The sequence below is a fragment of the Sorex fumeus genome, unplaced genomic scaffold (assembly GCF_029834395.1).
Source record: "Sorex fumeus unplaced genomic scaffold, SorFum_2.1 ptg000213l, whole genome shotgun sequence".
NCBI classification, from domain to species: Eukaryota; Metazoa; Chordata; class Mammalia; order Eulipotyphla; family Soricidae; genus Sorex; species Sorex fumeus.
The window spans coordinates 1,989,693-2,017,490 of record NW_026606270.1 but is presented as its reverse complement, the minus strand read 5'-3'; the positions used below and the strand labels follow the sequence as shown (position 1 = coordinate 2,017,490).

The window sequence follows — 27,798 nt, the reverse complement described above, 5'->3', positions numbered from 1 at the left end:
GGGTCCCCCGGGAATTTCAGGCACTCCTGGGATCCCTGAGTGCAGAGACAGAGTTAAGCCCTGAGCACTGCCTGGATTGGCCCTGTCACTGTTACTGTCCTCCCGTTGTTCATCGATTTGCTCGAGCAGGCCCAGTAACATTGTGAGACGTGTTACTGCATATCGAATACATCACGGGGAGCTTCCCAGGATTTGCCGTGTGCGCGAGATACTCTCGGTAGCTTGCCAGGCTCTCTGAGAGGGGTGGAGGAATCAAACTCGGGTCGGCCATGTGGACCACGTGCAAGACAAACGCCCTCCCCGCTGTGCTATTAAAAGCAAGGACAGGGGCTGGAGTGATAGCACAGCGGGGAGGGTGTTTGCCTTGCACACAGCCAACATGGCCGACACAGGTTCGATTCCCAGCATCCCATATGGTTCCCCGAGCACCACCAGGAGCAATTCCTGAGTGCATGAGACAGGAGTAACCCCTGAGCATTGCCGGGTATGACCCAAAAAGCAAAAAATTTAAAAAAAAGCAAGGACAGTGATATGGGGCCGGAGAGAGAGTACAGACAATAGGATGATAGGACGTTTGCCTTTCACACGGCCAACCAGGGTTCAATCCCCAGCATCCCATATGATCCCCAAGCACCACCAGGAGTAATTCCTCACTGGGTGTGGCCTAAAACACCCAAAAAAAGCCCCAAAGTGATAGGAAGGCAAATCTCAGTGTGCCAGACTGGGATGTCAGCGCAAGGTCAGGAACACATGCTTCATATGTGGGACCCACAGGGTCGATCCCCAGTACCACATGAGTCCCCTGGCTGTCATCCCTCACCTCAACAGAAACACCCTGTCTTAGCCTCCTATGGCAGCAAATGCAGTGCTGGGATACTGACGCCAAGTCCAGCAGGCCCCCAGCTCTGGCTCCTGACACAAGAGAGGCACCAGGTCAGGCGAAGGTCAGGTGACAGGTGGAACAATCATATGACAGCACATGGCTGACCCAGGCTCACACCCCAGCATCCCGTTGGGTCCTCCCTCAAGCATCGCCAGGAGTGATGCCCGCGCACAGCGCCGAGAGTAAGCCCTGAGCACCACACCACCAGGTGTGGCCCCAAAACAAAACGAAACCTGAAAGAACAACAGTGAGTCATTTTTTCCTTTCTGTTCTACTCCATGGCACGAACTCAGGGTTACCGAAAAGATAGTTTTTAAGTTTATTAAGAAGTAGGATCAAGGCTGGAGTGATAGCACAGCAGGTAGGGCGTTTGCCTTGCACGCAGCAAACATGGCCAACACAGGTTCAATTCCCAGCACCCCATATGGTCCCCTGAGCATCGCCAGGTATGACCCAAAAAGAAAAAAAAAAAAAGGATCTACTCATTTAACATGTCATGAAAAAACCCAAACGAGGAGAAATTTTGTCATTAATTCTGGTGTCATTTCAAACTCTATTTTCCCAAGGAAAAGGAGAAACTTATAAGGCATATTAACATGTTTTCATATGCCTAAAATAATATTTCCTGAAATGCACTAGAGACAACCTATGGTGGTTTTACAGGCCAATAAACGACTTTTCCCTTTTTAGTTTAGCGTGAGGTGGAGTTATGGACTTAACATTCTGGTACCTCATAAAAGAGGCAGTTCTCGAATACGGCAAAACTCGAGGGAACTTCGGACAAAAGGAACTCACCAGACGGCTGCTGAGGTGGTCGAAGTGTTTTCTAAGTGTATCACAAGCTGAGAAAAAAGCTTGATAGCAAAAGCACCTGACATATTGAGACTGGGGTTCGATGCCCAGCTGTGCCCCCGGGGAAAAAAAAAAGAGAAGTGTGCTCTCCAGGCTGGAGCAATAGCACAGCGGGTAGGCCGTTTGCCTTGCACACAGCCTACATGGATGACCCGAGTTCGATTCCTCCATCCCTCTTGGAGAGCCCGGCAAGCTACCGAGGGTACCTCGCCCGCGCAGCAAAGCCTGGCAAGCTCCTCGTGACGTATTCGATATGCCAAACACAGTGACAAGTGTCATAATGAAGATGTTACTGTGCCCGCCCGAGCAAATCGATGAACAACAAGAGGGAAGTGACAGTGACAGTGCTCCCCATGGGGACCGCCAGGCTATGGTGGAGCTTATGCGACCACGCACACGGGGCTCACAGGAAAACTGAAGCAACCCTTCAGAGAACCCTTGACAGACACAGAGCTCTCAGGCTCCAAGAGGACCACAATGGCCCTAGGGTAAGAAGGGACCTGGGGGGGACAGGCCAGGACTGCAGCAGCCCTGGGGGGACTGAAAGCAATGGGGGGTGGGGGGGGGGGGCGCCTGTGGCCTCACCCAGCGCCTCTGGAAAAGCAGGCGACTAGCTGAGGGTGAGAGCCACGGGACAGAGAAAGCCCTGTGAGGGCTCCATCTGCCTCAAACACGGGGTGTGTGTGTGTGTGTGTGTGTGTGTGGTGGGGGGAGGGCGGTGTGGGTTTCATCCACCTCAAACACCATGTGTGTATGTGTGTGTAGGGAGGGGTGGGGGGATCATCCACCTCGAGCACTGTGTGTGTGCGTGCACTTAGGCGCGTGTGAGCTCCATTCACCTTAAGCATGTGTGTGTGTATGTGTGTGTGAGTGTGTGGGCTTCATCACCTCAAGCATGTGTGTGTGTGTGTGTGTGTGTGTGTATGTGCTCTATCTACCTCAAGCACCCTATGTGTTTGAGTGTGTGTGTGTTTGTGGGTTCCATCCACCTCAAACACTCTGTGTGTGTGTGTGTGTGTGTGTGTGCGCGCGCGAGCTATATCCATTTCAAGTACCTTGTGTGTGGGGGGGGCACTCCATCCACCTCAAACACCCTGTGTGTGTGTGTGTTTGAGTGTGTGAGAGCTCCATCTACCTCAAGCATGTGTGTTTGTGTAGTGTGTGTATGTGTGTGTGTGTCCCAACGTGCAGGTGTGGGAGGCGGGAGGAGATCTGAGGAGCAGGGGGATCTCTAAGATCATCAAAAACAGCACTTGGGGCGACCAGCAGAGATTCCGCAAAGATGCTTCCCTCATTCTGAAACATTCTTAAACATCATGGGTTGACATTTAATAAGGAGAGATTAGAAAAGAACAGGAAAATGTTCCCGGCCTCTGGAAGGAAGCCAGGAGCTGCAAGGCTGAAGCCCTGGAGAGGGGAAGGTTCCGGGCTGGGCCACCGAACCTGGGGCTGGCACCAGTGGCGTGAGGGAGCTTCTGGGTGCCATGGACCAAGGACAGTGCAGGGGGCTTCAAGAGAAAAGAGAGGGGATGCCACCGAGTTCTAGCGGGTGTCACACGCAACCACGCGTTGCCCTTCAGTTCTGCCCTTTCTTTCTGCCCAGGACTCCTGCAGGCGGCACCTCGGACCCTCAGCCTGGGACCACCCAGTCATGAAGAGCTGGAAACAGAACTAGGGTGGCCCCACGCCCCGTGCCATATACTCGCTCTCCAAGCCCGGAATTTTAAGAAAACCTGGAGGCGGGGAGGGTGCTTGCTTTGGTTTCAGCTCCTGGATCAGACCCAGCACTGCTGGGGGCATGATGCGATGCCAAGAAAGAATCCCGGGGCCATGTGTCACAAGCACTCAGCCCTGCAGCCCCAGTTTAACATAAGGGGGGGGGGGGGGGGAACCTTGTTATTAATCTAGGAGGTTAAAAAACAAACCAACAGGGGCTGGAGCGATAGCACAGCGGGGAGGGCGTTTGCCTTGCACGCGGCCGACCCGGGTTCAATTCCCAGCATCCCATAGGGTCCCCTGAGCACCGCCAGGAGTAATTCCCGAGTGCAGAGCCAGGAGTAACCCCTGTGCATCTCCAGGTGTGACCCAAAAAAAGCAAAAAAAAAAAAACCACAAAACACACAAAAAAAACGAACAAACAGAAAATGCTGAGGTTGGAGCTAGAGAGATTATACAGCAGGTGAGGCGTTTGCCCTGCATGGAATCAACCCAGGTTCGATCCCCAGCACTCCATAAGGTCCCCCCAGCCCACCAGGAGAGATACCCGAACCCAGAGCCACAGGTAACCCCTGACGACTGCCAGGGTGTGGCCCAAAAACAGAACAACAAAAACCCCATTGGGACCCTCATTTAAATTTTGTTCCATGAGGTGGCCAGAGAGAGGCCAGAGAGAGGTGGCCAGCAGGGAGGACGCTTGCCTTGCACGCAGCCCACCCAGGTTCCATCCCCAGCACCCCACAGGGCCCCGAAGCACTGCCAGGAGTGACTCCCAGGACACTCCCAGGAACCCCTAAGCACACACCACGTGTGGCCCCAGACCAAACAACCAAACAAACAACAAATAAAATTTGTTCTAGGAGTCAGAGTACGTGCTTTGCATGCTGGAGCTCAGGGAATTCAACCCGGTGCCACATGGTCCCTGAGCACGGCGCCAGGAGCTGGACCTGAGCACCACTAACAAAAACCGATAAATGAAAGACAAGAAAAATTGGGGACTGGAGGGAGAGAGAGAAAGAGAAAGAGAGAGAGAGAGAGAGAGAGAGAGAAAGAGTGAGAGGGAGAGAGAGGGAGAGAAAGAGAGAATGAGAAATGAGAACAAGAAAGACTAAGGGTGAGAGGGAGAGAGAAGAGAGGGAAAGGGAGAGAGAGAAAGAGGAGGGAGAAGAGAGGAAAAGACAGTGAGAGAGGAAGAGAGTGAGAGAAAGGGAGAGACGGAGAGAGAAGAGGCAGAGAGAGAGAGAGAGAGAGAGAGAGAGAGAGAGAGAGAGAACACGAACATTCACAAATACAGGAATTAGGACGCATGCAAGGCCCAAAGGTGCAGGCCAAAGCCCAGCTTGATGCCAAGCACACAAGTGCCCCCCAAAATCCTGGCTGGCGTGCAGCCTGGAGGCACCCCGAGTACCTTCCGGCTACAGCCCTGGTATTGGCAGAAGGTCCAAGTTCTAAGGGACAAATCAGCTTCTACTCTCCAACCCCCCCACCCCCGGGCTCCCCCATACCACCTTCCACCCACCCCAGAAAGAGAAAAACTGTTCCACCGCACCCAAAAAGCCCCCGCACCTGCCGGCGACCTGGGGGGCTGGGGAGAACCCTGAAACACGAGGCCCGGGCCACCTGCACCTCTCGCCGGGGCTGACCTGTGCTCTTGTCCAGGAAGTCCATGGACTCCTCGCTGGCACTGAAGTGGCTGGACGTGGCCTTCTTCTCGGGGTCCTGCTCCACGTCGGAGCCCGTGTGCACGGAGGAGTTTGTGCTCATGGGCGAGCGGGGCATGTCGGAGAGGGAGATCCTGCGGCCGGGCCCCCCGCTCAGCAGGGACTTGCTCATCAGGATCTTGGGGGACGCCGTCATGTCGAAGTTGAGCTTGACCTTCTCCTGCTTGTCCACCTTGGCGGCGCCGGCGCTGGGGTTGCTGGGGTCGAGCAGCATTTGGTACTGGCTGTTGGGCGTGTAGGGCGTCCGGAATGGGGAGTAGTTGAACACCCCAAACTTCCGGCGGATGTTCTCCACGTAAACTTCCATCTCTTGCATTGCACTGTTAAAGATGCTTTTCGTCTTTTTCACAGAAAAAGGAATTTCTTTAGACATGAGGTAGCAGTTATTTATCGGGACCCAAGCCCTAGGGGTGCACAAGAGAAAGAGGTTAAGATCCACTTTGGCCACGTCCCCAGACCCTGCTGCTGAGTTTTTTTTTTTTCTTTAGTTTACTGTGACACAAAGGAACACAAGGGCTTTCCCTCTCTCAGAACCATTTAAAAGTGATGCCGGAGAGACACGCAGCGGGTGAGGCATTTGCCTTGCATGCGGCTGACCCGGATTCGATCCCCGGCATCCCCCTCTGGTCCCCAGAGCACCTCCAGGAGTGATTCCTGAGGGCAGAGTCGGGAGGAACCCCTGAGCATCATCAGGAATGGCCCAAAAACAAAAACGAACAAAAAAATAAGCATTTAAATGTGCACAACGTTATTATGGACAGCAGGTACGAGGTAGTAAAACAGATCTGAGAGTTTATTAACCTGGTTCAACACAAAACCTATTTCCAGAGGTGGGAGTAAGAGATGACAGGTAGGGTATGCTTGCTTGGGATGAAGCCGACCTAGGGTGGAGTCCCGGCACGGGGCCCGCCAGAAGTGATCGCTGAGCACAGAACCGGAGAGAGCCCTGGTCACTGCAAGGTATTACCCGTCCCCTCTACCAAAAACAAAATAAAAATAAATAGGGGCTGGAGTGATAGCATAGCCTTGCACGCGGCCGACCCGGGTTCGACTCCCAGCATCCCATATGGTCCCCTAAGCACCGCCAGGAGTAATTCCTGAGTGCAGAGCCAGGAGTAACCCCGAGTACTGCCAGCGTGGCCCAAAATCAAGCAAATGGAATTTTTTTTTTTTTTTTTTTTTTTTGCTTTTTGGGTCACACCCAGCGATGCACAGGGGTGTGACCATATGGGATGCTGGGGATGAAACCCAGGTCGCCTGCGTGCAAGGCAAACGCCTTACCTGCTGTGCTATCCCTCCAGCTGCCACAAATGGAATTCTTTTTTTTTTTCCCCCTTTATTTACAAATGGAATTCTTGAGGCTAGAGTATAGGGGGTAATGTGCTCACCTTGCATGTGGCCAACCCCAGTTCAATCCCCGACATCACTTAGAGTTCCCTGAGAAGGGCCAAAAATGATCCCTGAGCAGAGAGTCAGGAAAAGCCCTAGAGTTCCAGTGGGTACAGCCCAAAAGCACCCCAAAAACGTGTATCAGCCCAGAGAAGGGGTACAGCAAGCAGGGTGCTTGCTTTGCACACAAACAACCCAGGTCTGATTTCCTTAGGGTCCCCCAGAATACCACCAAGAGTCATCCCTGAGCACAGAGCCAAGAGTAAGCCCGGAGCACTACCAGGTGTGATTCAAAAATCAACAAGAACATTCTTAAATGTAAAAAATTAAATTGGGGGGGCTGGAGCGATAGCACAGCGGGTAGAGTGTTTGCCTTGCACGCGGCCGACCCGGGTTCGATTCCCAGCATCCCATATGGTCCCCTGAGCACCGCCAGGAGTAATTCCTAAGTGCATGAGCCAGGAGTAACCCCTGTGCATCGCTGGGTGTGACCCAAAAAGCAAAAAAAAAAATTAAAATTAAAAATAAAAATAAATAAAATTAGGGTTCTCCAGGCTATGGAACAGGACCTGCCTTGGCTGTGTGAAGGCCTGGATTCGATCCCCAGCACTGCAAAGAGAGTCGGGGCTCTTCACGGGGCGTGAGGGAAACAGGAGGAAACCAGCCCCCTAGGAGGAGACGCGGGGTCTTGAGCATATGGGGCACCTCACAAGGAAAGTGTCTGAAAGCAGGCCCAAGGCGCGGGGGTGCTCTGCGCCCCCTCCTCTTCCAAGCTGGATCATCTTTGCGACTCTGACCAGGCACAGTTCTACAGAGTCGGGGCTGCTCTGTGGGCATCAGCCACCACCACCAGGAGGCAGGAAGCAGGCAGGCCGGCCCAGACGCCCCAGCTCCGCCCACTGCAATTGGGGGGCTGGCGGGAATGCCTGGCCAGGGAGGCCTTTGGATTTCACAGGCCATAAACTACAACCAGACAGAGGGCGCAGGAGGGAGGCGTCTGGGGGGGTCTGAGGGACGCAGGAAGATATGGACCCCGGAGAGTCAGCTGCCAGCACTTACAGAACACATTCACCCTCATTTTTCTTTTCCTTTTTTTTTTTGGGGGGGGGTGGGGGGGTCACACCCAGCAGTGCTCAGGGGTTACTTCTGGCTCTGCACTCATGAATTACTCCTGGCGGTGCTTGGGGGACCCTATGGGATGCTGGGAATCGAACCCGGGTCAGCCACGTGCAAGGCAAATGCCCTACCTGCTGTGCTATGGCTCCAGCCCCTCACCTCGTTTCACTTTGGAAGGGGAACCTCCCCAGGAGCCTTGAGAGGTGGTCACTTTTGGGGACACTTGGCCAATGGGGCTGGAAAGCTCAGTGTGAATCCCCAGGATGTATAATGAGACTCAGCCCTTCAGTGCTCCAGGGTGACTGAGCCCCATCAGCGAGATTGGGGCATGACGGGGACACAGTCCCAGTCTCCAGGAGAGGTGGGCGCACCTCAAATCCCTTGCTATCTCTGTACACTGAACCCCAATTTTAACAGTCACCATCGCCCTGCTGGCTTTCAAGAGTGGTCGACCTGGGAGAGAAACAAGGCACCTTCATGTGCAGAATGCAGGGCACAGTCTGGACAACTGCAGCCCTTTGGGATGGGGAGCAGCTAAACCCAGATGTCACCTGCACATCTCGCACCCTCCAAGGGACGCTGCAGAGACCCCAACAGCCGACAGCCGGGTGGGCAGCCCCCGGAGTTAGGAAGAACAAGCCTGCAGAGCACTCAGGATGCCCAGAGCCGCCGTGTCCTGGGAAACACAGGCCTGGCACCAAGATGGAGAACAAAGGAACTGCACCTAGTCAGTGAGCTGGGGCTCCAGGGGCCCCCGCCCCCACCCCTACACAGACGCTGCGCTGGTCTCAGGCCCTGCCGCCTCCTTCCCTCCTTCCCTCCCTCCCACCAGCCTCTCAAGGGCCTTCCTCTAAGCCACCTGGCAAATGCTACCTTGCCCATAGAGCAGGCCCAGGAAAGATCTAAAGGGAGAGGAGACGGGCTCCCAGCACCCAAGCCTGCGGGCCAGGGGCGGGCCAGGGCAGGCCAGGACAGGAGAGGGTAGGAGAGGGCAGGAGAGGGCAGGCTCCCTCACTTGGCTTTACTCCTCCCAAAGAGGGTTTAAGAAGCAGCTTCAGACAAGGCCTTAATGGCCGGGCAATAGCTCAGGGGCAGAGCATAGCTCGCGGAGAGGAGGCCCACCATGGTCCCCATCTCCAACCCCCCGGACCCAGAGCCTGCAGCCTAGCCAGTGCGGAGTGAGAGCAAGTTCTTCCTCCGTGGCTCTGCAAGCTCGTACTGTTTGGGATTTTTTTGCTTATTCCTCTTCCTGGAGGCACTTGTAAGACAGCTCTACTTTTTTATAACGGATGTATGAGCAGGGGAAAATTTTAATGGGAAAAATCTAATCGAAGACCAGAGTGTAAGAGGCCAGAGAGACAGCACAGTGGGCAGAATGTGTGCTTGCACAATGCCAACCCGGGTTCAATCCCCCGACATCCCATATGGTCCCCCAAGGCCCGCCGGGGGTGATCCCTGAGCACAGAGTTGGGGGTGAGCCCTGAGCATCGTGGGTGTGGCCCCAAAACAAACTCGCACTATAAAGAACCAAGAAAACAAGGAAAAGCACAAAGCATGTGACGGGGCTTCTCCAGCACACGCCTGGACGTGGCTGGTGCCCGGCCCAACGCTCCCTACCTGGACTGACTCAGACTGGCCACGTGATGGCCTGCACCGTCCTTCCTCCGATGTTCCCCCTCAATCTGCCCACAAGTGTCTTGCAGCAGCTCAGGGTGCCCCTCGCAGTCCTGCTTAGTTCCCACCATGTGCGGGAGACAACAGACGGGGGGATGTGGTGCCGCCACGAGCTCTGGGGGTAGGGGGGAGGGAGAGCCGGTCCCCGGGGTCTCCGGGGTCCCCCCACCCACCCAGGCTCGGCTGTGGCTTGTCGAGATCAGTCCTACGTTCCCACTGGGGAGACGGTGGCAGGGTGGGAGTCAAAGGTGCTGAATGTCCACAAAAAGGGGGCGACCGCTCCTGACAGCTCTCTGCTCCCAGAACCCGTGGACAGCTCCAAGGAAGTGGGACGTGTGGGGACCCCACAGCCTCTAGAAGCTTCGCATGGGAAGAGCGTCTGCAGAAAGGGCAACCGTGAGCGCAGTCATGGGCTCGAGGGCTCTGGGTGCAGAGCCAGCTCAGCAAGCTCCGCGTGCTCCCCTCGATCCCAGCTGCCCAGGTCTCTGGCGTCTGACCTTAAACTGCAGGCCAGGGCCTGGCCCTCCACTAGCATCATCTCCGACCCCATCCCTTGGCCCCCAATCCCATCCAAGCCAAACTGGAACCCCGAAACCTGGGCTTCCCCACAGGGTCACCGGCTCCCTCTGGCCTCCTCCTTCTCCCTCTAGTCACCCCGGAATAACCTGCCGAGGCCCCACTACTTACTACCTGCCCATCCCGTCTTTCCCCCTCTATGTCGCCACCATTGGACACATGAAGGCAGTATCTGCCACTTCCCTTCAGCATCCCCAATGTACTTTGTTTCATTTGGGTTTTGGACCACACCCGGAAGTGCTCAGGGGTTCCTCCTGGCTCTGCACTTGGGAATTACTCCTGGCGGTGCTCAGGGGACCCTATGGGATGCCGGGGATCGAACCCGGGTCAGCCATGTGCAAGGCAAACACTCTACCCCCTACATTATCACTCCAGCCACACCTTTCTTATTGAGTGAAAAAGTCGAAGAATTTTTTTTAGGAAACTTTACATCCAAACTAACCTATTACTTCCTATCAAACCCAGGACCCCCTCGACCCATTTCCCTTTTGTCGCCGGCCAACGGACTGCTGAGGGCCCGAGGAAATGATCCCGCAGGGCGCTCTGAAATTCCTTCCCTGCTGTACCGTACAAGCTGACATGCTACGCTGAACCGAGAGAGCAACATTTCAGATGGCGGCATTGTGGAAAAACATAAACAGTGTTTTACTCCGGGCACGGGTAATTCCTAGAACATGTATTTTAAATGTACTCAACACACTTGCTCAAATTGCTTGGGAGGCCTTTAAAAGGGTCTTTGCCTCACTGAATCATAACCTCACAGGCTCAGCGAGAACTGCGGTATTAACCGCTGCTCATCTCTGCCTACCTGTTGTTCTGCAGCTCGCAGGGAGGCTGCGTCGAGAAGGAACTGCTATTAGCGGGAATAATTCACTTCCCCGTGAGTAGAGGGGAAGGGGAGGGCCCGCACCTGTCACAACAGCAACCCCTTGTAATTTCCCATTTTCGCTTCACAGAAAAGGAAACAGGAGGAAACTAGCCGGCACAATGATCGGAGATTCATTTACTGGCAATCGAGGGAAATACTTGGGATCCCTGAAAGCATTATTTTGAAAAGCAATTTGCACAGCAGTTTAATTTACTCCAGAAACTCCCCCCCCTCCAAAAAAAAAAAAAAAGAACAGCGGCACTGAAAATAGCCACAGAGCCGAGGCCGGCTTCCCCGACAAAGCCAGAAAAGCAAGGCTCCTTTCTGAAAGAGCGACCTTTTCAGAAAAAGGAACGAAAACCCAAGCCCAGTTACCGTCAGGCTTAACACAGTCCAGGCCAATATTGTCACCCCATGATCGCTGGCTGGGGGGGGGGGGGGGGGGGGGGTGTGCTAGGCCTTAGAGCACTGGTCTTGCCAGGCACTCACCCCTGGGGCAACGGAAAAGGAAAGGAAGAGGAAGAGGTGGAGAGGAGGAGGAAGGGGAGGAGGAGGAAAAGGAGGGAGGGAGGAGGAGGAAAGGAAAACGTGTCACTTGTTGGTACCAGACAATAAATAGATTACCACCTCCTCAGCCCCTACCGAAGGGCCAGCTGGAAGTGCCCAGGCCGAGCCTGGTTTTCGTCTTTCAAACTCCCACCTGTCGTGTTGTCCAAAGAATCGAGCATCCACCTGCCCATCTTTGTCCCTCAGGGCTTTGGCAGGCCAGAACGGAAACCCCTTCAGTTTTGCCCAGACCAAAGGATGTGGATTGCTCTAGGAAAAGAAACACAAAATCCAGAGTCTGCACGGAGTTGATAAGATACACACACAAAGCTAGAGGATACAGCGCGGCCTGGGTGATACACAGGCTGCTGACGGGGGGAGGGAGGGAGGATTCCAAAGGGGCGTCCTGGTGGGGGGGGGCGGCGGGAGAATCAGCACGGTGAAGAGGGGCAAAGCTGGGAGAGCGACTCAACGGTGAGGCTGACCACTGGGCGTCATGGCACCCGGCTTACGTGGCCGCCCCGAGGGGATGGTCTGTGGGCTGGACGCAAGATGACCCACTCTCTTGGGGCTGGAGCGATGGCACAGCGGGGAGGGCGTTTGCCTTGCACACGGCCGACCCGGGTTCGATTCCCAGCATCCCATATCCCATATGGTCTCCCGAGCACCGCCAGGAGTAAGTCCTGAGTGCAGAGCCAGGAGTCACCCCTGAGCATTGCCGGGTGGGACCCAAAAAGAAAAAAAAAGAAAAAGAAAAAAAGATAACCCACTCTCTCCCATACGCCGAGAGAATGATGCTTACAGGCAATGTGAGGGTGCGTGAAACACACCTTCAGCCAAGCCTAAATGCAGGGGTGGCATCAGCCACGGCTGCCTCTACTCAGGAATCCACGGAGCAAGAAGACACGTGAGTGCCACGCTGATTCCCGGCCACCCCCACCCCCATGTCCCCACAGTCCCACCACACTTCCTGTCTGCTCAACCGGCTTGGGAAATGCCAATCAAGGGGGTGATTTTTTTTTTTTGCCTTTTTTGGCTCACACCTGGTGATGCACAGGGGTTACACTCCTGGCTCTGCACTCAGGAGTGACTCCTGGCGGTGCTCAGGGGACCATATGGGATGCTGGGAATCGAACCCGGGTCGGCCGCGTGCAAGGCAAACACCCTGCCCGCTGTACTATCTCTCCAGCCCCACGGGGGTGATTTTCTACAGACACCCCCTTCCTGCGAGCCGATTCGGAGACCCGAGTTCACCCACGGAGGTGATTCTATTCCTCTTACAATAGACCCTCGCCTCCTGCCCGCATGACGCGCCCCTGCGGGAGTAGCTCTGCCCGTACCTGCCCACCTGCATGGTATCAGGACACAAGGTCTGGCGACTTGAGTCCTGCAGGTGGAGGACACCTGGGCTCCTGTCGCTGCACCCCAATCCCATCAGTAACAGTTTCTCTTCAAAACATCCAGCTAAGAGAAGATGCTGCCTTGGGGGTGGGGGGGGGGGTGATGGAACAGAAAAAGAAGGTGAGAAAGAAATGCAACTTACACAGGGCTCGCAAAACCAGTTATCTCGTTTTTGACAAGCAGCAAGGTAACACTCTGGACAGACTTCGATCTCATTCATCTGCAAAGGGAAAGACGAGGTTAGCTAAGCATGTGTGGTTCCCGGGGACCCGCGGCTGCCACGGGCTGGCTCGAGGGAAGATGAGGGAAGAAGCCAAGCCCAGCTGATGGCTCATCTAGAGATGAAGCCATTTCTTCTCACCAACGCCAATCATCCGCCCCACCCACGCTACGTCTCTTTGCCAGGTCCTGCATCCACCCTGGTACCCAGCAGGTGCCATCCACAGCCAGCCAGTCAGCATCTACCAACCAGACGTGACCCTGCGCATCTTGGGGGCTGGAGTGATAGCACAGCGGGTAGGGCATTTGCCTTGCACACGGCCGACCCAGGATTCGATTCCCAGCATCCCATATGGTCCCCTGAGCACTGCCAGGAGTGACTCCTGAGTGCAAAGCCAGGAGTAAGCCCTGAGCATCACCAGGTGTGACCCGAAAAGAAAAAAAAGAAAAAAAAAAAGAAATCTCTTCTCCCCAAAGAACATTCAAACTAAGTGAACATACATAGACCATACAACTATCTCTCAAGGCTTAAGAGATGTTTCAGTGCGCTAAGCACGTGTGGGAACCCCAAGTTCGATCCTCACGCACTGAGGCAGGAGTGAAACCCCGAACACTAGTGGGGTATGACCCAAAAATTAAAAATAAATAAATAAATAAATAAATAAAAGGGCTGGAGAAATAGTACAGCAGACAGGTGTTAAGTGCCTTGCAGGTGGCTGACCCAGGCTCAATCCCCAGCATCCCATGTAGTCCCTGAGAGCAGAGCCAGGAATAACGCCCGAGCATCACTGGAAGTCGCCCAAAGACAAAATAAGAAGAATCTGTGGTCTCCTCCAGGTTGCCCTTATCTTCCCTGCAGAGAGGGGGCTCTGTCTCGGCCTTTCCAAATTCTAAATTCTTGCCAAGTTACTGCTGGGAAATTCTGCAGGATCACTGAGGCCACTCCAGTCCCTGACGAGGGCCCATTTCCAAGGAGACGGCGGGAACACGTACCTCATGTTCACAGATCTTGATGACTACTTTCGCTATTTGTGTCAATTTGTGATTTCCTAAGGGAATAAGAAAACAAGAGTGATTCAAGACAGTAAGAATCAAGTAGCCCAAATGCCAACAGCCGACGGCCGGCCTTGAGACTTCCTATCAGCACCATGGTTCCTGCTGACTTTCTCCCAAGGCAGAAAAACCAGAAGTTTCCACCTTCAAATTCATTTCAAGATAGGCGACTTCTGCTGTGAGCAAAGAACCATGAGTCATCTCTGAGTCTGAGTTATACATGTGGTTTCGCCTAGGGTTTACAGATTAGTATCGGCCAGTGGAAGCCAAGCAAGGTGCAGAGGAAAGAAGTATATGTCAGAGCCAGGCTTGCTGGTGCTTCATACACAGCTTGGTGTTGACGCTTCAGAGGCCGCACTGGGGGAATGGAGTGATAGTACAGCGGGGAGGGCGTTTGTCTTGCCTGTGGCTGACCTGGGTTCGATCCCTGACACCAGATATGGTCCCCCAAGACCTCCAAGAGTGATCCCTGAGTGCAAAGCCAGAAGTAAGCCCCTAAGGGGCTGGAGTGATAGCACAGCAGGTAGGGTGTTTGCCTTGCACGCGGCTGATCGGGACTTGATTCCCAGCATCCCATAGGGTCCCCCAAGCACCGCCAGGAGCCATTCCTGAGTGCAAAGCCAGGAGTAACCCCCTGTGCATTGCCGGGTGTGACCCAAAAAGCAATAAATAAATAAATAAATAAAAGCTGGAACAATTATTCACACACCTCTCCTTAAGCACAAGCATTCTCTGCTGGGCACAGGGGGATATGCAGCAAACAAGATGTGGGATTTGCCCTTCTATACTTGGAGCTGCAGCAACGGTATATGAGGTCGGGATTTGCCTTGGACACGGCCAACCCAGTTCAATCCCAGCATCCCATACGAATACAAGCGCCTCAACTGCTGCTGGATTGGCCCTCCAGCCCCAAGAAAGGTTAAAATTTCTTTTCTTTTTTTAAAAAAAACAGCAAGTTCTTTATTTATTTTGTTTTGGGGGTCACATCCAGCAATGCCGAGGGGTTACTCCTGACTCTGCACTGAGAAATTACCCCTGGCGGTGCTTGAGGGACCATATGGAATGCCGGGGACTGAACCAGGGTCGGTCGCGTGCAAGGCAAATGCCCCATGCGCTGTACTATCATCGTTCCGGCCCCAAATGGCTAAAATTTCAAAGACAAATATCAAATGTTGCCCGGGTGGTGAAAAGTAACATTCCTATAAACACTACTCATGGGAACAGAAACAATATTTGCAAATCAGGTACAATTTCTTTTAAAATTAACCAGAAACCGTCAATGATCCAGCTTTACCATTCCTAGGTACGTAAGGGAAAACATGTCTAGACAAAAAACTCACACGTGAACAATCAGACTGCCTTTATTCATAACAGTCAAGCACTTAAAACTAAGCCAAATAACCATCATCAGCAAGGCTAGCGGACAAACTGTTGATGGAAGAAACATGACTCAATAATAAAAATAACCAATATAAATGAATACCATAGATGAATACCTAAATACCGATATGCATGGATCAAAAAAAAAAATCACATTGTGTCATATTAGCCAGACGGCTTTAGGAATTGATAAATCCTAGAAAATGCAAAATTAACCTATAGTGACAGAAAATTTCCTGTTGGGGGTATAGAGTTACTGAAAAGAGGCAAGTGGAAATAGAAGAGAGGTGACAGAAATACTCTGGATCCTACTTGGGGGTTATGTGCTCGTATGTCAAATAAACAAAAAGAGATGGATAAACTCTTCGCTGTACTGCTTCAAATTGCTTCTCCATTAGAATCAGGCCCGCGGACAGTTCCGTGGTGGGCATCTCCAAAGAGAACATAAGACCGTGGGACTGCTGTCTGGGCTCTCTGGTGCCACTCTGGCACAAAGCAAGTGTTTGATCCTGGGTCCTTTCAACAGCAGGCAATAACAATAAAGGGACAAGAATTTTTCAAGGAACAGGGACCAGAGCGGTGGTACAGCAGAGAGGGCATCTGCTCTGTCTGTGGCCAACCGGATTCATCCCCAGCACCTCATAGGGTCCTCTGAGCCCACCAGGAGTGATCCCTGAGCACAGAACCAGAAGGAAGCCTTGAGAACTGCTAGGTCTTGCAAGCCCCGCCCCCCGCCCAAAAAAAAAAAAAAGACCAAAAAAAGAAAAAATTTTAAAGAAACAGGTAGCGAGGTTGAAGAGATAGTATAGACAATAAGGTTCTTGCCTTGCTGATGGCTGATGACAATTCCACACCTGGTCTAAGAACTACCTGAGCACCACCAGGAGTGACCCCTGCGTACAGAGCCAGGAGTAAGTCCTGCCAGGTGTAACCCCAAGTCCAAAATAAATAAATATATCAACAGAGACATGATACAGGAGATAAAGCTCTTTCTTGAATGTGGCCAACCCCAAGTCAATTCCCAGTTCTGTATTATGAGCACAGAGTTGGGAGTTAAGCCCTGAGCATCGTCAGGGATAGTCCGAGAAGCAGCCAAGGCTACATTTTTTTTAAGTTTTAATAAAAAGAAAGGCAGTCACAGCCACCAGCCACTTTGTACTCAGACCTTCCACGCCGAGCAGTCGCTGACTGGAGAAACTGAGTGTTCTCGGGTACCGGCCCTGGAGTCGGTTCCATACGGGGTGAGAGCGGGCCAGCCCCAGAGCCAGCTGCTTGGGCAGGAGCCTCGCAGTCACTCACCCCCATTGTAAATGATGCAGTTGTGCAAGATCCACTTGGCGTCCGCCAGGAAGGCTTCCGTGCAGCCGTACATTTTCTTTTTAGCGTTCTGGGGAGAAAAAGCCACGAAGCACAATCACCACCGAGTCCACACAAGCCCGAGCCAGCGACACCTGCATCGGCGTAATTTGCACCGCAGACATTTGCCAAATTAATTAATACGTGTCCTCATTTCTCAGGATGCTCTTGTATTTATAGATCTATACCTCTGTGAAAATGCAGTCATGAAATCCATGACACTAACTTGAATTCTCTCATCCACTGCTGGTGAGAACGCGGCTTCCTCCAACAAGCCAGAGTACTTCATGGCTCTACTGCGAATGGTACACACACACTCCAAGACCGAGAACTCAAGGAAGAACTCATTTATTCACCATCAGTCTCATCCGGAAAGGGAAACTGAGGGCTAGTAGCACAAAGGAACGTATGCAAGTCCTCAAGCTACTCATTTATAAAGCTAGGATGCCACCTCTATCTTTGGAATGCCTTCTTTTTAGAACATCACGACGGCGTGAGTTTCCCAAAACACGCTGGATCTGTTATTATTACTGGGAGGCACAAAGGAGGGCACCAAGACGTGCGGGCAGCAGGAAGTCACGTCTTTTTACCCGTGCGTTTCTTCCCACACACTAAAGTGAAAGTAGTTTGAAAGCACCAGGGTGATGTGTAGAATCAAGTGTCACAAGTGGGGCTGGAGCAATAGCACAGCGGGTAGGGCATTTGCCTTGCATGCCACTGACCCGGGTTCGATTCCCAGCATCCCATATGGTCCCATGAGCACCGCCAGGGGTAATTCCTGAGTGCAGAGCCAGGAGTAACCCCTGTGCATCGCCGGGTGTGACCCAAAAAGGAAAAAAAAAAAAAAGTCACAAGTTGGCTGGAGCAACAGCACAGCGGGTAGGGTGTTTGCCTTGCACGCAGCCAACATGACTGACACAGGTTCAATTCCCAGCATCCCATATAATGGTCCCCCGAGCACCGCCAGGAGCAATTCCTGAGTGCAGAGCCAGGAGTAACCCCTGTGCATCGCCGGGTGTGACCCAAAAAGGAAAAAAAAAAAAAAGTGTCACAAGTGCTGGGAGTCAAAACAGGTAAGGGGATATTCCTAATGACCTTTCAGTATCAATATTGCAAACCACATTGCCCAAAAGGAGAGAGATAGGGAAACAGAGAGAGAGACAGAGAGAGAGACAGAGAGACAGAGACAGAGACAGAGACAGAGAAGAAAAGAGCACCTGTCATAGAGACAAGCTGGGGGGTGGGAGGTGAGGGGTACTGGAAGGGAAACTGAGGACAGTGGTGCTGGGAAGTGTGCACTGGTGGAAGGATGGGTGTCGGAACACTGTACAACTGAAATCTAATCACGAACACCTTTGCAAGGGTCTATCTCACAGTGATTCGATAAAAAAAAGAGTAAAGGAAAAGTAAGTGCTACAAGTATAATTTTCAGCAGGGTATTTTACTGTGAACTTTTAAAAACACCGTCAGGATTTACAGAACTATCCTTATGGATATAATAAGTCAACTTCTAAGCCGCCACCTCTTTATTGCCAATCTGGAGGTTTCCCAGACACTTAATTTTCTCCTCTTCCCTCCCGCGGCTCTCATTAGCACCTCTGAGAGAGAAGAGGAAGGAAGATTCCTATCAATCAATTCACCACTGCTTAGAAGCTGTGGCGTTTTTAGGTTAAAAGCTAGAATCCCTGGCAGAGGTAATGTTTGGAGCTAATCAGTGAATTTCAACACTCCACTGCAAAGCTTGGAAGAATGCTAAAGCTGGTGAGACGGAATCAAGAGTTTTTTCCATCCGAGGAATCGAGATTATTTTTCCATCCGAGCAGAAGAAACAGCCCAGCATGGGAGCACACACTTTGCATGTAGGACACACGGGATGGATTTCAGGCGCTGCACGGACTTCAAGCACCACCAGAGGTGGCCCAAAATCAAAACAATAAACAAACCAAGGAAGGGGAAAAAAAGAGTTCTTGCATCAGTGGCTAGGACGTGCCTCGAATGGTAGAACATCACCTGCCTTGCACATGCCCTGGTTTTGACGCCCCATCCCCCTACACACAAAACTGAAGGGGGGATTAAAGGGGTCTTCCTCCTAAATAAAATACAGTGGAGTGAACACAGAGCGGCCCTGCAGCTGGAGAGGGCGGACAGCACGGGACGCCAAGCTGTTCAGTCATCTCAGCAACGGGAGGTCCTTCAAAGGAAGCCAACCTTTTCCAACGTGCAAAGGTCCATGGGATGGAAGATATATTCCGCGTAGTCGGGATGTTGTTCCAACGGAACAGGCTTCTGGAATGCATCTGTCTACAAAAGAAAAAAGAGAGACCCTGGCTGACACGAGATGGCCAGTGCTGTGGAAGGCCGGTCACCGATGCTCAGTCATGAATTTCCAATGGAGATGTTTCCACTGACACCATATTCAAGGCTGCCCCGAAGAATGACCCGGAAGGACTCCACTAGGGTTCACCTTCAGATTCCACCTGCACACCAACTCCCCGGGGCCCAGGGTGCTGCACTGGTTTCACCACACATCTAAGTTACAGGTTCCGCCACCTCTGGTGAAGATGGACAAGAACACACACCATGGGTAACTTCAGACTTGAATCTACCCGCTGCAAATGTCAGGGATTGGAGCTGACAGAGAGAGTGTCCATCATGTACGCAGTCAAGCCCCCGGGTCCCAACAGACATTTCACACGTGGAAGGAAAATCCAGAGTCCAATTCTTTTTCTCCTGAGAGAAATTACCAAATTACCCTCAACACAGACAGTGTGAAAGTTTGCCAACCACTTCCAAATTCAGCTCAAAATGCAGGCCTGGATGGTTGATGGGGTGGTATTTATCATTAAATCTAAAAAAAACCTTCATTTAAAACACTGAATTCTATTCCACTCAAGCATCAGAATGGCTTCCCACGGGCAGTGAACTAAGCTCTCTGCGATTCAGAGTTAAAAGGTAGCCATTGTCAGTTTTAAAATTAGAGAGAAAAGAGAAACAAATCAGCAACTTTCCACTTCCATGCAGCTGACTTTATCTCAAACAACTGATGTGAGAAATTAACACCTTCAACTTTCTGCTTTATGATCTCACTCCACACGAATATCCTTTTTGAAAACCTATTCTTTGTGAAAACCATCTTCAGCAAACTGAAAAGCAGAAACCAACTTCTTGTCGCTCGACATCAAAATGGAAATGGTTCAGTATTTTATTTAAAAAAAAAAAAACCTTTTCTTCTCTAGCCAAACCAAAGCCATACCCTTTGGTTTCCCACAGGCTGAGATCTGGTGAGATAAACTCCCAATTCAGCAGTGCCCAACCGGCCTGCAATGAATCCTTCATCCCGGTATCACATTTCAGAGCATAATCTCCAAAATGAAGCATGTTGCCTTTTTTATTTTTAAAGAAATTACACCGCAATGGCTCCTGAAAGCCCGGAGTTTCACACTCCTCTGACTCAGAAAGAGAACGGCAGCTTCACAAAAACGCATTCCTGGCACAGATGGTGCCCATCAGAAAAGGGAGCTCATCTTTACATTCCTCTGGAGGAGAATGTCATGATATGTTGACTATTGACATAACGTATTTTTAGAAACAATCTATTTTACTGCCAATCTCCTGAAAACTGTCACCAAAACCTTCCAACCACCGCGACTGTGATATTCTAAGTGGGAAGCGAACCACGGTGACGTACAGCACTTGGCGGCTGACTGCGGCCGTTGGCTCTCACACCACACTTTCCTTCAGGCAGGCCAGAGGTCCCGTCCCACTTCAGAAGTAAAAGGCACCAACTCCAGTCTCGCCCTTTATGGGAATCACACTGCTGGGTTTTACTTGAAAGTCTGAACGTTTCATCATCAGACATCAGTTATAAATAAACTGGGCTCTGCTCGGTTGGTTCTCTCACTGAAATGGAATTTTACAAATTCCCCCGAGTAGCAACAGGACGCTCGCCCCTCATCTCTCCAGGACCCATCACAACTTCCAATCCCCGCCGACTTCCTGCCCCGGGTTCCCTCTCGATCAGACTCCTGTGGGACACGGAGTGCTGGCTAGACAGAATTACCTGCATGCCATGGTACCTTGTGTTTAACTGACAGAAACTCGAATTCTGGCACACAAGAAGGCCCAAACGGTAAACACGGGTGTCTGGAAAAGCTAAGGTTACAAGGAACAAGAATGTTAAGAGCACCACCAACGGGGCCGCTCTGCCCCCGGTCACGAGCACCAACGGGAACTCGGTTCTTACCCCTGGCTGCTTCATTTTCTGAATGGCAAACTTCAGCAGGTAAGACAGCTGTTCGATGGTAAGCATCGTCATGGCTTTGCTCTGGGTCTCGATGCATTCTGCCACTGTGATCTTCTACAAGTCAAAACCACACAGACGGCCAGTTAGGAAAGAGAAAGTGACTGGCAGTGAACCTATTTCCTTTCCCTCCTGATTTTCCAGTATGTCCGCACGTCAAAAACCATCCCCATCAACACGGGATGGTGCCAATCTGCGTCTGCTTGATTAGCATGCACGGGGGCTTGGTGCCAACCATAATCAATAATCAGTAAGCCCCCCTGAGCCATCGATTCCCTGAGTAGGAACCGGTGGTAGCTCGGGACGAGGACATAATCTGAGAAAATCGCAGGTGGCAAAGGGATTTGAAATTTTCTCATTGTAATGACCTTGGGTTTCAAGAATGGGATCGGAAAGGAAAGATCTCTGTCAGCGGCTTCACTTGATCCTCTTAAGGTTCTGGGCCATCTCTCAGACACTGACAGGGCCTGAATTCAATGACATCACCGGCGGAAGGACAGTCTTCCCTGCAGAAAGAATCCAAAGGATGACAGCAGACTAATAATAACGATGACTTCATCCTCTGTCACCACAGATGTGGCTCCACCGAGGACGTTCTGCAAGGCTCTGGAAGGAGAATCATCGAGCCGTCTGGTCTCCACGGACAAGCAATGTCACTTTCCCAGGGAAATTCCCAGCAGCCGAAAGGTCCGGAGAAACGCCTCCGGCCAGGCTCAGCTATGTGAACTCGGTGTCCAGATCAGCACCCCTGAATCCTTCCGAGCAGCAGAATTCTTGATGACATCAGGACATGCTCTGTAACCATCTGCAGGGAGACCCGAGGGAGAAAACGCTTTCTCCTATTCTTTTGGACACGCGCTTCCATCCTTGCCAAGGATGCTCCCAAAGGAACTTCCAGATGCTGACAGGGAGCGAAAGAGCAACAGAAACAGCAGAATCACTCAGGAGCTTAACACCGGAAGGTGCAAACCTCCAAGCCTGGGCGGCAGAGGCCCACACGGCTCATCTTCCCGGTGAAATGCCTTTACTTTCATTTACTTTCATTTCCGGGTGACTCTCCAGGGTGGACTTGGGCACTTCCTGGTAAACTGTCATTCCACTTTCGTCTATGCCGGCAATGCCTGGTTTCCAGGAAGTGTCAGATCAGCACTTCCGGTCACAGCAGCAGAGGAAAAGAGGCCGCGATCCTGGTGTATGAGCCCCAGGGTGATAAAACACCCACAAGAGCCACTGTCTGGTCTCAAAAGTAAGAAGGGAAGAGCTCCGTTCTGAGAGACGCTGCCCTGGCTGGCCTCAGGTTCAAGCTCCCTGAGTTGGCCATAAATTCGATGGTTGGCAGCCCACTGGCCTGACTTTTGCTCTTTGGAGAAAAAGCATCCTATCTCAGCCACTTTCACTCTGCAGCATTGGTAAACAACTGGAAAACGGTCAAGGTAGAAAAAAACAAAGAGAAATGCCTCCGACCAGGCTCAGCTATGTGAACTCAGTGTCCAGATCAGCACCCCTGAATCCTCATTCCCACAGCAGAGGTGGTCAGATTCTGAACAAAGGGTCATCTCTGGGCAAAGTGTACGCTCTGGACTTTAGCATCAGAGTCGCAAAAAAAAAATAAGGCCACTTTCTGACATTTTAGTGTTATATTCTCATTAAGACATCAAAATTGGGGTTGGAGAGATAGCACAGCGGGTAGGGCGTTTGCCTTGCACGCGGCCGACCCAAGTTTGATTCCCAGCATCCCATAGGGTCCCCTGAGCACCACCAGGAGTAACTCCTGAGTGCAGAGCCAGGAGGAACCCCTGAGCATCTCCTGTGTGACCCAAAAAGGGTAAATAAATAAATAAATAAATAAATAGAAGACATCCATGTTGGTCTGATGCCTGGCTCCTTCTTCCCCGAATACATACAACCGTACCACAGATGCTGGCCTGTGGCCTGGGTTTTTCCCACTAAAGGTATCTACAGAGCTTCCTCTTCTGAGGCCTTAATCCCAGTCTCTCTTTGAATCTAAGTGGCAGCTTTTTCCAGTAACTGCCAGAACTGCTCCCCTTTCTGGGCCTTCTCAAACCTTCCAGTGGCCTCCCCCATCTCTGCATGTCAAGTGCAAACGCCTTCCGCCTCAACCCGCGTGTTCCTTTCCCTTCCGGTAGAATTCTGCTCCCAGCACACTGGACACTTCCATTTTTGTACTTCTCTCCTCTTAATAAAAAAAAAGAAGAAGAAAAGAAAAAGTGACTGTGCCTCAAATTTTGGGTCACCGTGAATACCCAACTGCTAAGAGAGACTTGAAAAACGCTAATAGCATGGAGCAAGGGACCGGCACCCTTGAGGCGTTACAACCAAAATGGGTCTTCCAGGCTTGGCTCGGGTGGACGGTCCAAAGACAGCGTATAGATAACATCCAGGAAGCGGGAAACCAAAGGATCCATCTTTCTGAGACAAGAGACACTGGTGGCGCTCTGAGAGTTGACTTCTGGGACAGCCGTTACAGGAGACTTGGAGCAGCCTGAGGTCACAGGCTAACGCATGAAGCATTTCCAACGGTCCTTGGTGCCACAGTCTGCCGAAGTGCTACAAGCCGAGGCCCGGCGATGTCCATCCGTCCAAAAGATAAAAGGGGCGTGACCACATAGAACTGCCGTAACTGCTGCATCCGGAGTGGTTGAAAATTTCAAAAGAAGATGGAAGGAAGAGAAAGGAGAGGAAATGAGGCAGACAATGCATTCATTCACGGGGAACTAACCTCACACTCAGGACAAAACCAGTCCCCCTCTGGTTCCGAAGTCAGTCTCAGACACTTAGCGTGATAAACCCGGGGACAGAGCTCACAGCAAAGGACTTGGCCTTCCCGGTGACAAACCCAGCAGTAGAAATCATTCCGTCCATCCTGCGGTACAACATCAACAGGGTCTGTGGTGAGTGGCTGCTTCATATAGTAAAACGGACCATGTCTTAGTTCTGACTGGAATGTAGGCAAGAGAGACAGGTTTGGTTTCAAAACAAAGGTGCATTCTCAAAAGGAAGTTGAACAAACACATCAGTGACAACAAGAGAAAAATTACAGCATTTCACACATTCCCAACAAAGCCATCCTGGGGTTATTCTCGGAATACAAAGGTCTGGGGTTTCTGAGGTCATCAGATTCTCTTCCTCCCACTCTAAGAGGTCAGGGGTTGAAACGCTGGCAGCTAAGAGGTAGCAGGCAGAATACTGGCTGATACCAGGCCTTTATTTGGGTTCAAATATCAGTTCTTCCCGTTGTGGGGCCCCAGGGAAGTCTCACCCATCCACTTCAATTTTCTCATCTGTAAAACGGAAGTTCAAAAAACGCCTAATTTCACAGTACAATGTCTGGGTGAATTTTTGTAGGATGCCATGCTGTATATATTTAACATCCTCCCACCATGATTAAAATTTCCAATATGGTTAAGAGTCCAATGTATGAAAGCCTAAAAGTCCAAGGCCAACAATGAACTCAGCGATTCTTTGAACAGCAGGCATTTAACTGGAGTCAAATGCACCCCCCACAAAAAAAAAAAAGTCATTTATTTTTTAAAGTTTCCCCTAATGCACAAAGTACTTATGAACCCACAAGAGGTTTCCCAGGGCCAGAGTGATAGTACAGGAGGTAAGGTACTTGCCTGGCATGCAGCCAAAACACGTTTGATCCCCAGCACCTCAAATGGCCCCCTGAGCCATTTGAGCCAGGTATGGCTCAAAACCCAGCCCCACCTCCACCCACCCTCCAAAAAAAGGCTTCCTAAAGCCTGAATTCTTGGTTATGGTAAGAACTCATTTCTTGGTTATAGTAAGAACTCAGTCTTTTGCCCCCGCGCCTGGGTGTCCCTCGCCGGGACCCCTTGGAGGGGAGCGGGTCAAGCTTTCCTCCCCGCCCCGACCGGGGCTCCGGCAGCCGAAGACCTCCAGGACCAGCCACCACCATGCTGAGACCACTCTCCGCACACATGAAGGTACTGGCAGAGGGACAAAGCCACGCGGGTTCCGGGGCCGAGACCTCCAAGCCTACTCGAATTGGAGTCGAGCATCCTCCACCCAGATCCTCCAAATTCCAGTAGGCGGGGGTCACACCCACCACCTGGCCCCCTGGCGCCGTGTAATCCCATCAGCGGCCAAGACTCAGAGACTATAAAATCCAGATCCCGGAACCGAATGGGCCGTGCGACATCTTATCAGGAAATCTTTTTTGTGACATCTTATTATCTCATTCTTACTTTGGACAAACTTGCAGGCTATCGAATATAGCCTGCCCACAGGGCAGAGTCTGGCAAACTCCCCGTGGCGTACCAAATATGCCAAATACCAGTAACAATGATGGGTCTCATTCTCCTAAAGAGCCGTGAATATAATCTCAGGGCTAGGATGAAAGAGACGTTACTGGGGCCTGCTCGAGGCAATCGACGATTAACAGGATGATGAAATGAATGAAATGAGTAAGAACTCATATTTATGTAATAACATTTATTTAGAAACAGTAATGGCAGAAAAATGAGAGGAGTGGCCAACTTACAGGAGTCCAGCTTCTTCCAAGAGGAGAAATATGTCCCTAATGATCTATTAGACTCAACAAAGTCACATTCCAAACACACAAAATCACCAGTAGAAACTCGTTAGTAAAATTCTATCAGAAACTAATACAAAACGCTGTCGACAAGGGCCACGAAGATGGTTCAATGGGCTGTGTGTAAGTCACGCCTACAGGAGCCCTGAGCAATATTACCCGTATCATGTGGTTCCCCGGGTAAAACTGGGAGTGATACCCAAGTATTGAGCATGGAGCCGATCACACACTATGGCCCAAACCCACCCTTCCCCAAAAGAAGGTCAGAAAGATAGTCCAGCTAGAGTTAAGGCATTGGCCTTGACATGGGTGACCTCCGTTGGTGATCCTTAGTGCCACAGAGGGGCTCCTGAGCACCACCAGGAGTGATCCCTGAGCAGAGCCAGAAGCCCTGAGCACAGCCAAGCATGGCCGCAAAACAAAAAGAAAGAAAAACAGAAACGAGTGAAGCTGGAATAAATCTGATGAAAGTCATCAACAATAACCTGGAAACTGTGTGACCTTTGGAGAAATGACCCAACCGACTCGAGGCCTTGATGACTCAGTAAAAGAACCCAGAAACTAACTCACCACAGCGCCGACCATGAATCAGGCTCATGTTGCAGAGTGACAAACCCCGGATATATCCATCAATTAAACATTCCAGTTCCCTCCCTCCACGGCTGATACACAGGCTAGAGTCCGCAGAGATGGGGTGGATACTATGAATGGGGCCTTTTTCCATTTTAGTTTCTATATAGTTAATATTCATTGCAGATAGATTTTTCCCCCCTTTGGGCTTTTCATGGGCTGGAGCGATAGCACAGCGGGAAGGGTATTTGCCTTGCACACGGCTGACCCAGGCATGATTCCTTTGTCCCTCTCGGAGAGCCCAGCAGCCTTTCATATGCAGCGATGTTTAGGAATCACTCCTGACTCTGCATTCAGGAATTACCACTCCTGGTTACAGTGCTGGTACAGGGTGGAAGGGATGCACCATATGGGATGCTGGGGATTGAACCTGCATCAGGAACGGGTAAGGTAAGTGCCTTACCCCCTTACCAGCTATACTATCCACTATCCAGTCATGCAGACAGATCAAAAGACACACACACACACACACACACACACACACACACACGCACGCACGCACACACGCACGCAAAACACTAGACTTCACCCTCTCCTAAAGCAGCAGAGAATTAGGTGCCTGATGATCTTGTCAATTAGTTATCTGCAGTATTTACCGCTTGTGTTTCCTACCCAATAAAACTCATCTGATAACTAATATGGAACCGTCCAAACAGGAAAGAAAGACATTCCCGGTAAAATGAGCTATGACTTGATGATTTTCTCTCCCAACACGACAAGGTGTGTTACCAGCCTGCTAGGAAGGCAAACAGGTTGCAAGCTGTGTTGTTACAGGATAATTGCAGGTTAAAGGAGCAAACGTTCTCATTTCCCTGCTTTTCCCACAGTTTGGCCTCACTGGAAAACAGACTGGCATGTTCACTAGCTGCCAGAAAACCTGCTGGACCCCAGGAGCCCGTCAACTCTTTCTATAGGGGAGTGGTCTATAAAGATAGCGACTTAAAGCTCTGAAAGTCCCTAACGCACCAACTCAATTCCTACCAGGCTAGAGTACAAGCAACACACACACAATGGACAAATGAATGAATGAATGAATGAATGCATGCAGCTGTGTGTCAATAAAACTTTATTGACAAACACATGTCCTGAGTTGCATCTGTCTCACACCGCTGCGCTTTGACACACGGATCTGCATAAACCAGAGAGGGTGGGTGGGGGGTGCAGATGTGTGTCTGTCTCTCTGCCTGTCTGTCTGTCCCTGTTGGGGATGGCACTGAGTGAGAGGACAAACTCCAACTCCTCCGGATATGGGGCCTAGTTAGCTTTGACATACAGGAAGGAAGCCGGGTCACGCTCGGGCTTTTGTTCTCTGCACTGGCTACAAGGGAAGGACTTCAAGCATCTCAGCCCGGGGACACACAGCCAGCACGGGCCTTCAGCCCAGCCATGGCAGAGAGGGTGGGGCTCATCTTCCAGGGCGGCCCTCGCTCAGCTCCTGACCAAGGACACAGGGCGAGTCTGGCCTCACCCCTGGGAGAAGCTGGCAATAATCCTTCCGTCCCCCTCAACTGTCACACCTGTCTAATCCCGTCCCCACCCAAC

The 27,798-nt window shown here is 51.5% G+C and overlaps 1 protein-coding gene across 7 annotated transcripts in view; it reads right to left on the bottom strand.

Annotated features, from left to right (window-relative positions):
* The window catches only part of ZMYND8 (zinc finger MYND-type containing 8), a 105,223-nt gene that overhangs the window by 31,238 nt on the left and 46,187 nt on the right, over positions 1-27,798 (bottom strand). For 4 of the 7 annotated variants that reach the window (XM_056108434.1, XM_056108438.1, XM_056108435.1 and 1 more), the window contains 8 exons: positions 23,791-24,009; positions 20,994-21,107; positions 18,959-19,051; positions 16,694-16,781; positions 13,955-14,010; positions 12,885-12,962; positions 11,496-11,611; positions 5,095-5,576 (listed from right to left, as the gene is read on the bottom strand). In XM_056108434.1, coding sequence (XP_055964409.1) covers positions 5,095-5,576; positions 11,496-11,611; positions 12,885-12,962; positions 13,955-14,010; positions 16,694-16,781; positions 18,959-19,051; positions 20,994-21,107; positions 23,791-24,009 — 1,246 coding nt within the window. Of the gene's footprint in view, positions 1-5,094; positions 5,577-11,495; positions 11,612-12,884; positions 12,963-13,954; positions 14,011-16,693; positions 16,782-18,958; positions 19,052-20,993; positions 21,108-21,418; positions 21,712-23,790; positions 24,010-27,798 lie in introns of those variants that run through there. The other 3 variants (XM_056108437.1, XM_056108440.1, XM_056108441.1) reach the window with 2 other exon arrangements.